Source organism: Drosophila rhopaloa, unplaced genomic scaffold (assembly GCF_018152115.1).
Source record: "Drosophila rhopaloa isolate 14029-0021.01 unplaced genomic scaffold, ASM1815211v1 contig_2, whole genome shotgun sequence".
Lineage (NCBI taxonomy): Eukaryota > Metazoa > Arthropoda > Insecta > Diptera > Drosophilidae > Drosophila > Drosophila rhopaloa.
The window spans coordinates 12,490,819-12,505,528 of NW_025335083.1; the positions used below are offsets into that span (position 1 = coordinate 12,490,819).

At 36.2% G+C, this 14,710-nt stretch overlaps 1 protein-coding gene across 14 annotated transcripts in view; it reads left to right on the forward strand.

The window, feature by feature from the left end:
- The window catches only part of LOC108052732 (neural-cadherin), a 135,762-nt gene that overhangs the window by 103,750 nt on the left and 17,302 nt on the right, over positions 1 to 14,710 (forward strand). For 8 of the 14 annotated variants that reach the window (XM_044459582.1, XM_044459581.1, XM_044459579.1 and 5 more), the window contains 4 exons: positions 9,664 to 9,807; positions 9,941 to 10,056; positions 11,038 to 11,202; positions 13,516 to 13,653. In XM_044459582.1, coding sequence (XP_044315517.1) covers positions 9,664 to 9,807; positions 9,941 to 10,056; positions 11,038 to 11,202; positions 13,516 to 13,653 — 563 coding nt within the window. Of the gene's footprint in view, positions 1 to 9,663; positions 9,808 to 9,940; positions 10,057 to 11,037; positions 11,203 to 12,279; positions 12,442 to 13,515; positions 13,654 to 14,710 lie in introns of all 14 variants that reach the window. The other 6 variants (XM_044459584.1, XM_044459591.1, XM_044459585.1 and 3 more) reach the window with 1 other exon arrangement.

The window sequence follows — 14,710 nt, forward strand, 5'->3', positions numbered from 1 at the left end:
ATTAAAAGTATTTTTTCACACATATTTCTCTCTTTAAGTTTTTAGAGTTTTGAATATGCAACAAAAACAGACCTTTTAATCGAAAGGTTTTTAGTGTTGGCAACTTGCGCAAGCTGCAAGCTGCAGCGAAGCATGGCAAGGGGCAGATAAGCTGCATCTTATGCAAATGTAATTAAAATGCAACAGAGAGCGCTGTTTTACAATATTTTATGCTATTTCGCTCGCTATATTTTTTTTGTTGCTTAGGATAAAGCTGGCTTAGCGACACAGTCGTCTGTCTCTTTCGCCCTCCGCTCCCTATCTCTTTCTGGCCATTCCGGCTAAATGAAAATGAGCGTTGTTTCCTATTTATTTTTGAAGCGATAATTAAAACAAATAAAAGTTAATGAAATACAGTTGAAAGCGTGAAACGATCCGTTGGCGTACCTTAAATGAAAGCACCCAATTTCTGGAAAATACAGACATTAAATAAAACGCAATCCCAAAGTCTTCACTAATTGGTTCACATAACAAACAGACTTGACATAATAAAAAAAACGACTGAAAGGTAAGGAAGGTGAGTCAGGAATCATTCCAACAAAGGCAAAGCCCTCGCCCTCTTCCACTTTTAATCTGATTACAAAGCACTTTTTTTTCATCCTTCCTTATCGTTGCAGCGGGATTTCTGGTTTTCCTGCTTTTCATTGTCACTTTTGTCACCTTTGTTGTGATTGTTGCCAACGTCAAGCTCAGTTTATGCAAGTAATAGAAATCCTCACTGCTGCTTTTGAATTATTTAACCTGACGAGTTCCGAAAACATAACCAGTACTTGATAAGTGAAACAAATGTGTGAATTAATAAACTTGATTTGAAAACGCCGTTGTGCTGCAAATTTAATTTTCAACACAAAAGCTTACCATTTAACATCACAAAGAGAGTTCAATGCCAAGACCAGACTTCCTGGTTTTGGACAAAACAAAATATGAAATAAATTAAAAAAAGAAAAAAAATAAATAAAAAGCGATGTAATTAAAATTATATTTCATAGAAAATGGCACAGAATTACATTCTATGCAAAAAGTCAAAATTTACCTGTTGGTGTTGAAATTTAAGTCTTTAAAGTCAGTCGTTAATAGCAAGTAACAGAATACTTTGATTAGATATTACAAGTAATTAGGTAAATACAAACTTCCTTTGAGTGACTATCACTTAATGATAGCCTTGGGAAATTTGAGTTTGCTTTTAATTGAGGGGTTGTTTATAAAAGGAAGTATCGGACGTATACATCTTAAAGCAGCAGAAGTTATTTATAAAACACGACATGTTCTTGCCTCCTTTGAATATATTTTTAACGAGTTTTCAAATTAGATTTTAGTTATTGGAAAATAGTCTTTCTGTCTCATACAAATTAAAATAAAACACTACATTTTGTTCGATGTTTTAATAAACTAATTTCCTCTCCTTTCATTTCGTTGCAGGTAAACAAATCGCATTTTTTATCACAACTTTCTTATAAAAACCGCACTCAGGTAAGGTTGGTACTTCGCTTAACCGCATCTAGCAGAAACTTTAATTACTTTGACGCTAAAGTTCGGTGCAGTTAACTTTATGTGCAATACCCTTCAACTTTAAGCAGCTTACAAAGAAAACAACAAACGTTGGGGGAAGCAAAGGAAAGCCGGAAACTTTCATGTGCAAGGGTCAATAAAACACAATGGAAATAAACCCCCTGGTGTATGGAGAGAAACAGAATTTCTAAAAATATGCATGACTGTTGTTAGCCACTCTCACACACAAAGACAGCAAATAGATTTGTGTTCTGGGTAAAGGGAAAATATAACACACAGTTAAAACTAGGTACTGCAAATATTGCGCATACGCCAGGTGGTACAACAGCCGGTGTTCACACTTTAATTTTTACACAAAACTGAATGGCCAACGGAAAGTCAAAACATGGTTCTGCATATGCACATATCTTATATTTCCATTTCCTCGACCAAAAATTGCCAATGAAATATAAGCCCCAAAACAAATATTTCGGAGCAACTAACTAGCATTTGGACTCGATGACCCATTGTTTCAGTTACACGTATAATTTCATTGCACATATTTGTAACGAAACAGAAATGGGAATAGGAATACAAAAATATTATATCTATAAATCCGTGTGCCCCAGATAAGCCATGCTTCCGTTGCAAAAGAATTTTCGTTTGCCATCGGAATTGTTTGCCATATTCATGCGAAATGAATATTCTTCTATTTGAACTGATTGCATATTTGAGCCGGGATATGAATGTGAAAATATAAAATGTGTTGGATATGGAGTAATAATAGTTTATTTACAGGGAGGACACCATTTAATATAGACTATTTGTTAAGGCTTAGTGGCAAACATTATTAAAAGATATATTTTATTTCATCAGGTCAGAATTTTGATAGTCCCGCTTAAATTCAAATCTTTAATGCCATTTTATGCTTAGGTGGCGACCTAACATAAACCAGAAATTGTAGACGCAACAAACATTGTGTAATATGGCACCGACCACAACGTGCATAAACAATATTTATAGTTGGCTGATGTAGATAGAGGCAAAAGCCTTCGTCGCACCAACAATGAATTTGCGACCATAAAAGCCAAAACATTGTTCACCCACCAGCACCATCTGCTAGTTGAAAGTAACAGTGCCACACAGACAGGGCCAAAGACTGGAGACGTTTTTATGAACACTCCGCCCACATCCCCATGCCACATACCACATCCCATATCCTGCATGTGTCTCTCCACGTTTCCCCATCGATGGCTTCACCCCTGCCATATTCCATCTCCATTTGAAGCACATTTCAATGGTTTTTATGGCAAGAACATCAATCAAATGGAAAATATTATTGACAAAACATGCGCACGACATTGTTGATGCGATTTCTCGAAAAAAGTGAAGCAAATATAAGTGTACACTGCAAATAGAATGAGTTCTTATTAAAATAATATGTGTGTATATCTTCTTTAATTTAATCAACCAAAAAAAGTATCTTTACTAAAATTGTAACTACTCTGTTATGTTCTAAAGGCAAATGGTTTATTATTATGCAGAAAATTTAGAGAAAAAACGGAGTTATTATTGTAAGGCATCCCAAAGTGAATACTGAGAGCATTTTGAACAGTGTACGCGTACAGTAAATGCGCCACGACACATCCATGCCACATAAATACAGTGAAAACAGCTAAAGTAAAATAAGCAATTTGCGGACGTGCCGCCGCAAAACTAGGCAACAATTTAAATTGCATTTCAGTGGAATAGTTTGATAAATTGCTGCAAGAAATTGATTGATGCCGGTGTCCTTCCGCCCACTTTCTCGCCACTTCGAGGACGTCTGGGAAAAGGCTCGCCACGAAGGCGTTGGGCGTGTCAGTCGGGGTACAAGTGTCGATAAGTCACGCGTGACTCTGGTCTCGCTTCCCTGGCCTGGCATAAATCAATGTAATTAATTTGAGTTTATCAAACGCTGAAAGTTCGTTTGGCCAGCCACTCGATGCCTAATGGCCATTCGAGCAGGATAATTATCTCCATTTGTACATAGTATAATGTCGGCTGATGCTGCTATTGTTATTGGTGTCTGTCATTACCGACAGACATTCGCTATTGAGTCCCCGGAGAAAAGCTGAAGAGCAGAAGCAGTCGTTCTTCAAAGAACACGGCCAGTAATTTTTATTAATAGTATTCTAATTTGCTGGCCACTTTTCTCCATTAGCTTGAGTTGAGTTCATTGTCTGGGCTTTGGCCTGCCTTAAAGAATTTAACTTGGCAGAAAACTTAAATTGGTTTATTCTCCCGTTCTTGTCCACCTGTCGCTTTTCGCTGGAGAACCTGATGGAGTCACCGGAATATTCTTGGACAGTTGTGCTGAAAGTTTTGCTTGAGAGATACAATTTAATGCTTCACTGCGATGCGGTGGAAAACTCATTTACCTCGGAACGAGTCTTCCGAATGCGAGGCACGCATTTGGGCCAACTACGAGCATTTCCCCTGTCCCAGTGCCTTTCCACCTGAGGGATAGTGCGGCCAATCAATGAGCATATGCTGTGATAGAGGGAACGGGCCGAAATGCCCGACATGTTTACACCGTTCGATTGGCAAGCTGTGGAAGCTATAAAAAGTTTCGACAAAGTTGCGCACATAATTTAAACTATGACACGAGGGCCGCAACTTTCCGCCGCTGTCCTTTCAGCATGATTAGTCGTCCCTGGGCCCAAAAGACAGCAGGTGTGCTGCAAGTTCCGGTGAAATAGCACTTTGTCCACTTGACGTAGTTTGGCGACACTTTAGAGCTGCTTTTCCTGTACACTTGCAAAAATTTAAAATAATTTAACACTTGTCTTAACTCAATTGTTTTACTAAACAAATACTTAAGTATAGTTCCACTTAACGACTCTTAACAAAACAAGTATTTGTTTTATCTTTAATGATTAGCTTACCAACTATTGTATAAGATGTGTTATTTTATTAGTAATATAACATATAACATTTAAAATATTGATCAACTTCGAACGAGAATATAAACTACCTTATTTTTGTTACTTCCAAATATAACAAGTTCTTAATCTCCTGCTTGCAAAAGTACCATTTTTTTTTTTAATTTTATTTTAACAGTTATTGTTTTCATTGGTAAAGTAAACAACACAATTTAAATATTCTCTAATATACTGTGAAACTCTTTTTATTTATTTCATGTTTTCATTATCAGCAACTTCTGAATGCTTTAATAATACTATAGATATTTTATTATAGATTCCTTATTTTCAACACAAAGTTTGCAAAGTGTAGAAAACTTCCAGCTGATTTTCCTTAAACTCCATTGACAGCTGGCGAAGTTTTCTGGCAGTCAATTTGCGATGTCGAAACTGAGAACGAATCCCACTCTAGTGGCGACAACTGGCCATTGTGAGGGTCCTCTAACTGGCCAACCCATTTTTGGCCATTCATTATGCAAAAGCTGCTACTGTTGTCCGCATAAATTCGCCGGAGACCAAGACCAGCATAAACAAGTCAAGTGCAAGAACAGGGTCACTAGTTTTTGGTCAGAGCAAAATTATGGCCATTTGGTAATTGTACAATCGTATGCAGCAGGAACAATCCGATGACAACTGTTTCGGGGGCTGCAACATGATTCTGCCCCCTTCTTTGGTCGGCTGTCATCAGCAGGGGGAGAAATGTTTCTTATTCTCACTTTCCATCTGCCGACCACAAAAACCACAACAAGCCCCCAGGAAAACTCGTTTGCCTCTTGTCGCTATCATCCTTGCAAGCCCCAAAATGTTATTAGGGTCGGTTCTTGCCATTAAGTATTCACTTTGGTGCTTCAATTTCTTTAAGAAAATTTGAAGGGGAATTTTTCCGAGACGATTTATCATCCACCTGGGTCCTATATATAAATATTTTTTATACTTTATCAATTAATGCCCTGCCAATTTTGGGTTCATAAATTTGCTGTTAGTACGTGACAAAATTTTCTTGTTGACTTTCAGGGAAAGGAGGGGGAGTTCCTTTGCCTGTCAATTGATTTTAATGGGCTTTTGTGGTTGCGCCTGGCCTTTAAACTAATTAAAAAATGCCCCTTAAAATCTTTTTCTGGGAGCGCAAATTAGTTGATAATTGGGAAAAGTGTGAACACACAAAACACAGAAATGGAAAGAAGAAAAAACCCCAATAACCACAAACAGGACAATCATATACAAATGAAACAGACAGGCGCACAAAATATCCGAATGAACCGCAGTTACATTGTTGCAGGCATGTGGTGTATATATACATATATCTTTTTTAAATCCAAGGACGAAGGACGAACAGCAGGGAACAGCTGCCAGTCAGTGGGACAGACAGGAAAAATGACATACAGACAGACCACAATCATAAAAAAATCAGCAGCAGCCAAGCGACAAAATGCATTTGAACAAGTTTTTACGAGCTGAAGCTTAAGAATAGCAATAAAATATTTTTGCAACAATTTAGATGCCACAGTTTCCCCTTCGGTGGCATTAGCTTCGGACATGCAGTTAGCTTGTCTTTATAGCCAGGCCACATTAAGCGCCATTAATGGCCCAGACCCACAAGCGGATGGTCAGTGATTTCCTTTTACATCGTACATTGTGTGTTGCCATTGCAAAAGCGGCGGTCGTAAAATAAAATGGCCAAAGGAAAACTGCATCTTGGCCAATTAGTTTTTACCTCAAGAAAGCGAAGGAAGTGCTGCCCTTAAAAATTAAGTGATTGAAAAGGCTTTTCTCATTCTTATATATCTGAGATATACATATAGACTACTTAAAATACGACTAGGTGATGTACACCTTTTCATAGTAACATGATATAATATATCTCAATTTTAAACTAAAATAATAAAAAAAATTATGCAAAATTATATTATTATGTTCTCCTGCAAAAAATCTTAAAGCCTCGATGGTAAAAGTTACATTATAAAAACATTTCTCCAGGCTCGTGTTATTGTTTATTTTCGCCGTGCTATTTAATATCGTTAAGAATCATTCAAGTGCGAAACTTGTCGATAAACTTTGCCGCACCAAGGAAGAGCGAAAACGGAAAAATAAAATGGAATGGGCTGGGGAAAACTGTTAAGGAAAGCTGGCTAAAAATATGGCGTCTTTGATTTTGACATTGTGCCACATCACGTAGTGCATATACATATATAAATATGTTTGGATGGCGGAACGCCTGAACAAGCGAAAATAGCGCATAAATTTATGACACTCGAATTGGAGGGGGGCGTGGCATGTGGCATTTGTGCAGCTAAGCGTGGCAGCTTTTCCGGGGCAAAAACCAAAAAAAAAAAAGAAAACAAAAAAAAACCATTCATATCGAACACTATTTATTTGGCTGAAGAGAAAGCGAATGTGACACATTTTCCATGATCTAAATATGTGATAAAGTTGACTTTGATTTCGCCACTCGACTGCAGTTACCCCGAATTGCTTCAATGTCGGCTTTTATGGCCGCACAAAGGGCTCAAGATCCTTGGGAATCCCCCTCCAAAGGGATTCCCCAGCAGCTGTCCAAACATTGCACACACAATTCACCATCAAATTCGTTAAATGTCAGTGGGCGAGTGTGTGGCAGAAAGCTCAAAAGCTCAATGGGATATATTTTCCACTTCCATTTGATTTCGGGTTAGTTGATGGGAGTGCGGTCGGGTTGAAGAATGCAATAAAATTGGTGTTAGATAAATAGATAAAGTATTTCAGTATTTCAAGGGTCGGGCTTCGCAGCGTAAGCCGATAAAGGCCATGGGATAAAAGCTTTACAAATTGGGTTAACTTTTGACTTGGCTCTGGGCGTATTCTTTATTGTAAAATATTTCACCCTATAAATTATATTTTCGCTTATATCCCGTTTTAAATTCCACACATCCCGGCAATGTGCTTAATAAAAACTCATAAAATTTCATTTATCCAAGCCAAAAGAACTCAAAGAAGTGCCTGGCATGCGGAAAAAATCTGCGTCCAAAATATATATGAGGAGGCAGCATGAAATTTTTATAACTTAAACATCAGCATTCAATATATATTGCATACACCGCGTACAGTCAACCTTATCTGCATATAGGTAAATTGAATTTTGACGTAATAAAGTCAAGGAAGAAAATGCCGTGGGAATTTAATGAAAAACTCTGCGTTGTATAAATACATTGAAGGACGCCAGATAAAAAACGCATTTAAGCGAAAAACTGTATATTTATGCGAGGTGAAGGATAACAGTTGTCCTGCGATTAAACTGACACTTATTAATTATAAAGAAGTCCACCAATTAAAGACTTAAGTAATCATATTGCAATTACTTAATTTCAATCCCATTGCAAGAAGATGTTATTATTTTTAATGAGATGTTATGGGTAATTAGCAAGGCAGGATGAAAAAGTTCCATTTGAATTGCCAGAACTCATAAAAAATGGAAATACAAAAATGTTTATTTGGAAAATGCAAGGCCTTTGACTAAGGCATACATTTTAATAATAAGTGTGCTAGAAATGTTTTGCATTTAATGCCGGCAGTAGGATTTTGCCGAGTTTTAATTAATATGTCGTCACAAGGAAATCTAACTACAGTCGAGTTGGTAATTAGCAATGTTTTGCAATAAATTTATTTCAAAATTGGACCCAAACATTTGCTAATTTAAGCGCAATGTGGAGGGTGCATGTAAAGGGCTTGGAACTTATCACACATACGCCATGTGCGCCCAGTTGCAATGTGAGTTGTCAACCTGCAGAAGCATATGTGCATAATTCTTGCACACAGATAATGCCCAGTCAAGGCAGCAAAATTATAAACCGAAACACAAACAACACAGGCACAAGAGAAAGTTGGCCTGTGTTGTCCTTCTCAGCATTGCTAAGTAAATTGATAAACAGAAACATTTGAGTCGAGATCCTAACTAAAATACTGCGAGAAAATCTCACAAAATGTTGCTACTTATATTGTGAACTGTAATGGTTATGTTACCTGAGGTGGAAAAATGTATTTTGATTTTGTTTGATTGTATGACTTGATAGTTGACATTCTATATTTTTTTTTTATATCTTTTGGGGTTCTTAATAATATTTTTAGTAATCTAAATATTTGCAATAAAATAAATGAGCATTAAAGTGCCATGTAAAGTCTGAGTGTCAAAAACTAAGATCACAAAAAATTATTAATTATAATTAAATAGTAAAATGTATATTTTGTAACACATTTTTCCTTTGTGTAGTTCCGAAGTTCTAAATGGGCTGTTAAGAGGCAAAACTTTTGTCGCATCCATGGCGCATCTGTTCCCTTAGATTTGTGTTTAGTAATCAGGTTTTCGTTTGGTCCGATGGTCTTTGCATTTATTTAATTAAAACGCACTGGCTTTGTCGTCCGTTGTTATTGGTGCAATTATAAATGATATATGTAATTTACTGTCTGCCTGACATTTCTGCTCACTGATATGTCTCATTGTCAGTGGCTTTGTTCGTCTTGTCCTTCGCCTCAACTATTGTACTTCACTCCGAGTTTTCCTTGTTCTATTTGCTCGTCCTGGCATATTAAATCATCTGTGTATTTTGACTCAACTCGGGCAGAATGAGTGGCCTTTGTGGGGCAATTTGAAATTAATTTCAGTGAGTTCGAAGCAATTTCGACAGCCACAATAGGTGTTGTTTGACATTACCAGCGGTAATAATAGTTAATTATGCGACTGAGGTCTTGAGACAAGAGACAAGAGGCTTAAATGGGCTGAAAATAAAATTTCGCTCGAATTCATTTGCAATCGCATTACCGCTTACTCAAGTCTGTGATCAAATAGAAAATCCATGAATATCAAATAAATTACATCATCGCACATGCAAATAAAAATCAAATGGAAAACCAAAATATCCCAGGCTGTTTAATATGCGAAACGCGTTTGCAACTCCCACGCATAAAAAAATAAAGAAATAAAGAAAATGGGGGCGAAGATCTTAAATAAAAGGCAAACAAAATGTTTGTCGCCTCAATAAGAGGCGTCAAATTGTTGCTCTGTCTGGGGAAAAAGTTTTCCTCATTGTGTCTAGTACGTGATAATTGCGAAGTACCAACAGTCTTTTGAGTGTCAAATTGAAAACGAGAAATTTAACAGAGCGAAATGGTGCCTTTTTTCTGCCTTTTTTCCCATCGACAGTCACCAAATTCATACGCATTGGCATCGCCGATAAAAACGATAATCCGCCCTATTTCGACAAATCGCTGTACGAGGCCGAAGTGGATGAGAACGAGGACATTCAGCACACAGTGCTCACTGTAACGGCCAAGGATCACGACGAGTGTAAGTAGAGGGTCCCGCTCCCCGCCCAAAAAATATGACCAAAAATTCCGCAATTATTATCTTACACACACAATTTTCTTTTTCTCCTTTTTCCATCTTTTTCCTGATTTTTCTCTGTCGCTTTCCTTCACAGCCTCACGTATCCGCTATGAAATTACAAGCGGCAACATCGGCGGCGCTTTTGCGGTTAAAAATATGACGGGTGCCATTTATGTAGCTGGCGCTTTAGATTACGAAACTCGACGCCGGGTAAGTAAAAAACCAAAACCCAAAAAAAAGAAGGAAATAACGAAAACCGCGTACACAAAAAAATGAAAAATGCAAAGTGGAAGCCCGTAGAGGAGTCCTCTGTAATCGACAAACGTTCTTTTCCAGCACAGATATATTTATGACATAAGCGTTGCGAGCTTAGTCAACTGTGAGATTTGTTTATGTCGTTGGAAAGCTGAGAATACATAAGGGACAACAGGGATTACAATATTACATTCCCAAAAATATTTACACATTTTTTAAAGCTAGCAGGAATTTACTTTTTTTATTGTATAGAGGGAATTTAAAAGTGGAACGGATTCCAAAGCTATAGTTAGCCTTACAAAATTCACAGAAAAAAGCTGCAGCAAAATTAAATTCATTGCCCAACCAGGCATTAAGTCCTTCTTCTTCTTGGCCAACTATAAAATTCATTAAGAAACTCGCTCTCCCTTTGAATTTCAATTTACACACTTCGCACACCGCGAGGCTGCTTAAATATTTAAAAGTTCAAACAAGTTTTGTTGCACGAGCTGCGGTCAAAAAGTCAAATACCGAAGGCAAGAAAAGGAATGGCCAACCATTAATTGAATTGCAATTCGAACAATTGGCAAAAGTGCAGAGTCAGTCAGTCATTCAATCTTCGAGACTTTAAAATGCGGCTAGGGAAACTTTTCCCAAGAAATATGCAAATGTTTCCAATTATTATGTTACACAATTAATATCGCAGTCATGAATTTTCTAATAAATGTGCAAGTGTGTAATATCTTAAATGTTTAAATATACACAAGAGGGAATTTATAACATTTAATTGAAAAAATATATAAGTATATATTAACATAGATAAAAACGATAGGTCCCTTGACAAAAGAATATACATTAATGGGTCATTCAATAGAGTACCAATACAATTAAATTATTTAAGTAATTAAGAACCCATAGATGACATTTTAAGATACATTTTTCCCTCTGCGCGTTCAGTACGAGCTTCGTTTGGCGGCCTCAGATAATTTGAAGGAGAACTACACCACCGTGATTATCCATGTCAAGGATGTAAACGATAATCCCCCCGTTTTTGAGCGACCCACTTATCGTACCCAGATTACCGAAGAGGATGATCGTAATTTGCCCAAACGCGTCTTGCAGGTCAATGAATGATACAAAATCAATCGAAAACTTAGCTCACAACTTTTGTTTTGTTTTTTCGGTAGTGTTTTCATTGCGCTAGATTTTATTGCATGTGTTGAGTTTTTGCTTTAAGGTTTTTCCCCGCCCCAAAATCTGCCTGAATCACAATTGCACAAAAGCATTCCCACACTTAGAACGAGAGAATGTTTTTTTAAAGTGACATGTTTTTTACAGCTTTTTAGGTTTTTTAGGTTGATTTTAATGATTTTAAAATTTATTAGTTGAATTTATTTTTCATTGCCATTTTTATTCCCCTTTTCAGTCAGTTAATAAATAGTTGACATATTTAAGGTATTTTACTGCCTGTAATATCAATGGTCTTTACAATAACCATTTTTTATTGATTTGTTTCGAAAAAACAAAACCAATGCAATTTTTTAAAGTATAGAGAATGCAATATAAATGTTTTTGAAGCCATTTGCATGTTGTTCCATTCCCCGCTTTTTCGTTTGATTTAAGGCTAGTGAAAAAAATGAAGAAAAGTAATTGAACAATTAAAAAAATGTTGTCCATTCCAGAGTGGACAAATGTATAAAATGTGGGTACGAAAAAAAGTATAAAATTTATTTACAGAGTACACACATAAAGCATTTAAAATGCGGTCACAGAAAAAATATATGGTAATTCTATTGATTTATCATTAAGCAACGATAAAAAATTAATAAATTATGAAGATGACTTGAAAATATGTCGATTATCGTACATACTTTCAATTTACCATGCAGTTTGTAATGCATAATTGAATAAGTCGATTAAATTATTGCATTTTAATGAGTAAACATGCGTGTATTTGAATATGAAAAATGCAAATAAGCTGTCAAGTCAAGAGTGGAAAAAGATATACAAGATATTCGGTCCATCTTCAACATGTATAAAGCGAACTTTCATTTAATTTTAATCAATAGTTTTATGTTCTTTTCGTAATTTATGTGCATTTAAAATTTATTGTTTAATTTCGTTGTTTATTTTACTTTTTTGTTCTCTCCCCCACCAATTTTCCGTTGGCCATATATTTTATTTAATGTTTGCATAAAGTACGAACTGAAATTGGTTGCGTCGGACAGTTTGAATGAAAATCAAACAACAATCGTCATAAATGTGCGCGACGTCAACGATCTGCCACCGCGATTCCCGCAGACATCCTATGAGCGAACTCTCGACGAGGGAATGAACGACACGCCCTTTACCATCATGCAGGTCGCTATATTATTTACCATATCAGAGTCCTGTACATAAAATCATACCGAATACGAAATATAGCATAAGGCAAACAAACAAAGCAGTTTCATATAACAATTAATTTAACCCAACAACCGAGCCACACAAAATCTCATTCAGTCTCATTTCTCATGTTAACTTTGTGTAAACCAGCCATAACAATACGTAAACATAATGAATAATCGGCGTGTGCAAGGTGTAATGTTCGAAATATTTTTAAACCATTCAGCGGTAATTGCGTAAATTGAAAAGAAAATTCCACTGGGCATTACGGTTTACGAGCAGAACAATTAGTTGGGCGACTTTAACGAATAATCGATTTTGGTGCTGAAAAAATCCCCGGGGTCTTTAATTGCCTGCGTAAATATTGTGCAAAATTTTTATATTTTTTTATCGTACATATTTTCCATTAGCCATTTTCTGTTTGCTCCCAAAAGCTGCTAATTTAATTCAATACGCTCTTTAAGTATTAATGCCAAACATTTGCACGATTAAGCTTGACTCGTTTAGATTTCCTGTTGTGGTTTAACTATGTTTTACTTGTGGCTAACTGCCGTCCAACTAATTTAATTAAAATGGAACTAGTTGGCGCTTAAGGCCAACAAAGGGAATTAAAATCAATCAGTCAGCACTTAAACCTTGTTTATATTTACATTTTACTAACCAAAAGCAAATAATATTTTATTTACCATTGATTTTGTGTTCACTCACTTCTAACAAACATATTTTTTCACTGACCAAGCTTAATACCTCACAGCATTTGGAAAATAAATCATAATCCATAGAAAAATGACTAAAAAAGTCAAATTTGTAAACAGAGTAATAAAAACCATTAACTAGTATTATTGCAAAACTCCAAAAAAATGTACTCTCATTTAAAATAATCGAAGCATAAAAAGTTTTGTTATTTAAGTAGTTTTTGCATGGCATGTTTGTATTATTTCTGTATTTATGCTGCATTTTTATTCGTTTATTTTATTTGATCGATTTTTTCCGAATTTCCCGACCATAAATAATAAATATCTGTATTTACTTGCCGCACTGGATAAACAGGTTACGGCCACAGATGGCGACAAGGATCGTCCCCAGAACATCGTGTACTTCCTCACGGGGCAAGGCATTGATCCGGATAATCCAGCCAATAGCAAATTCGACATTAACCGCACCACTGGCGAAATATTCGTTTTAAAGGTAAGTCATCAGCGAACACCATACCTCAATGCTTGGCTCGCAATTTAAGCATTAACAAATTGCCAATGGCCTGTGTGCAAAAATGTTCGCATACATAAATAAAAATAAATAAAATAAAATGCGGTATTTAAAAATCCATGCCGACCAAGGCCGCAGCTGGTCAGAAAATGAAAATAATGGCGAATTTTCGAAATATGCTCTCGTTGATTAAGCCCCATCAATGTGCACTTAAACCCGCTTCGAATCAATCGCAATCCCCACAAAATGCAAACGTGCGAATCCGTCTACGTGCTCATTATTTATCATTTAAGTTTCAATTGATGGACAAAAGGAGGGGATCTCATTTCAGCTATTAAATAAATGGCTTAAATGGATTTCGGTGATGTAGCGAAAGTGAATGATGGACCCTCAAGGTCTCTCTGACTTCAAATGGAAATATTTTATACGAAAGGGCGCAGAAGATTTAAGACAAGTGAAAACTTAAATTAAACAGAATTTAATTAGTTCCTCTTTAAATTTTCCACTTAAAAGCCCTAGAACAGCATCAATTTAAAAGTAAATTAAAACTAATTACAAAATCACAATTGAAAATCCCTCGCCACATGCGAGTTGCAAAAATTTCACTTAACTCTTATGTAGTCCGAAAAACGCCAAAGCCAAATTAAATGAAATTCCCATGCGTCCAGCTAAAATAAAAATAAAACGAATAACATTCGTGCCGCACAATTCAGCCATTTTAGTCCACAGACTATCTCTCTACGTGAATATAATTTTTGAAAAGTAGCGGGAGGGGGACTTGATAAGGGATAACAAACAGCTGTACCGCATTTTTTTAGGGGGATGTACCACTCACAGACCGTGACCCACTCACAACTAATCCCTTAAATTGAATATGTCATAACAATGTTGGCAAATTTGTCATGCAAATTAAAGCGATGACTACGCAGGGGTTATGTGTACATATTTTTCTTTTATTCCTTATTTATAGGGTATTTTTGAGGAATTTTAATTGGCTGTGGATTTTGACAAAATCCAAATCTATTAAACTAATTGGTAT